Consider the following 1,486-nt stretch of genomic DNA (forward strand, 5'->3'; position numbering starts at 1 on the left):
TGATAATACCCGAGATGTTCCGATTGATAAAATGTATGACCTGGACACTAGTAATATATGCCGACCTATAAGTCAGGTCCTTAATCTTGCCCGTGGTTGATAACGATAAGATAATATGTCAAAGGTTATAACATCTAGGTTAACCTTTACAAGCGGTTCATGAACTTTATGGAAAAAAGTATGACAGTGTTTAATTTCATTACAGTAAGGACCAAGATACTTCATCATTTCTTTTTTCACTGCTAATCAATAACGATGTCTTTAAATCTTGCAGGAAAGAAGTTCTTGGTCACAGGTGCAAGCCGTGGAATCGGTCGGGCTCTCTCGAAGACTTTAAGTGAACAAGGATGTAAAGTTTATGCTTTAAGTCGTACACAGGAGACATTGGATACTTTGGCGAAAGAAAACACGAACATACACACGATTCAAGCAGACGTTAGTAATTGGGACGAATTGAAAGACAAACTTGCTGGTATTGAAGTTCTCGATGGTTTAGTAAATAATGCCGCCCTAACAGAGGAAATATCAGGCCCTGTATTGGATGTTTCTAAAGAGTTTTTACAAAAGAGTTTCCAAACAAATCTATTTGCGTCAATAAACACAACACAGATTATAGGAAAGAAAATGGTTGCTGCTAAAAAGCCAGGATCGATTGTGAATGTGTCTAGTGTATTTTCTCTACAGAGTTTCCCACATCATTTAGCTTACGATTCATCGAAGGCAGCTCTTGATATGGTCACGAAGCAGTTTGCTTTGGAGTTAGGACCGTATAATATACGGGTAAACAGTATTAATCCAACTCTTGTTATGACTGAGAATGTGAAAAAGTTTATTAAAGAGTTGTCACCATTCGATGAACTTATTATCGGCAAGACACCATTGGGGCGACTCCCAGAGATGAAAGAAGTAATTTTCCCAATGCTATATCTCCTCAGTGACTTGTCGTCTTGTGTTTCTGGAACAACACACATCGTAGATGGAGCAATGATGTCATCTTTTGTAACAAAATTCTAGTGTAGTTTAACTGTGATTCATTCTTGATGGTTCCTGTCATAAACACACAGACACAGTCAATGAAATAAACATAAAAATGACATTTTAAAGCTTTATTAGCAAGCACAGCAGGACATGTTTTACCGCGTGTGATTTCTTTATCTTTAAGACATACTTGTACTTTTTATACTGTCTAATAAATTATAATAGATAATGACCAATTGTCATTTTCTTTGAAATAAAAACTTTTTAGTAAAATATCGTAATTGATGCTCATTTTCTTTTTTCCTCGCTATATATTTATATACATTTTACAATTGCCTAATTAAAAGGGCATCGAATTAAGACGGGATTAGCAATATTTTTTCATGATTTTTGTACCATTCGGTGTCGCTCACTGAACAATGATCCAGCAAGAACCGGTTGAACCGGGTGATGCTCCCCGATTATGGTTTTGGACACAGTCCTGAAAGTATACTTCTTGTAGTGTCAG

At 36.2% G+C, this 1,486-nt stretch overlaps 1 protein-coding gene across 1 annotated transcript; it reads left to right on the forward strand.

Annotated features, from left to right (window-relative positions):
• Positions 1-222: 222 nt before the first annotated feature.
• LOC132756264 (L-xylulose reductase-like) lies at positions 223-1,214 on the forward strand. The gene has a single exon (XM_060747281.1). It carries the CDS (start codon positions 256-258, stop codon positions 1,012-1,014), a length of 759 nt encoding a protein of 252 aa, XP_060603264.1. The 5' UTR covers positions 223-255; the 3' UTR covers positions 1,015-1,214.
• Positions 1,215-1,486: the final 272 nt, after the last annotated feature.

This window comes from Ruditapes philippinarum, unplaced genomic scaffold, assembly GCF_026571515.1.
Source record: "Ruditapes philippinarum isolate M1 unplaced genomic scaffold, ASM2657151v2 ctg8729_1_1_1_1, whole genome shotgun sequence".
NCBI lineage: Eukaryota > Metazoa > Mollusca > Bivalvia > Venerida > Veneridae > Ruditapes > Ruditapes philippinarum.

Bases quoted from the DNA above. Each gene is read 5' to 3' on its own strand.
- LOC132756264 (XM_060747281.1), top strand. From the start codon at position 256: ATGTCTTTAAATCTTGCAGGAAAGAAGTTCTTGGTCACAGGTGCAAGC.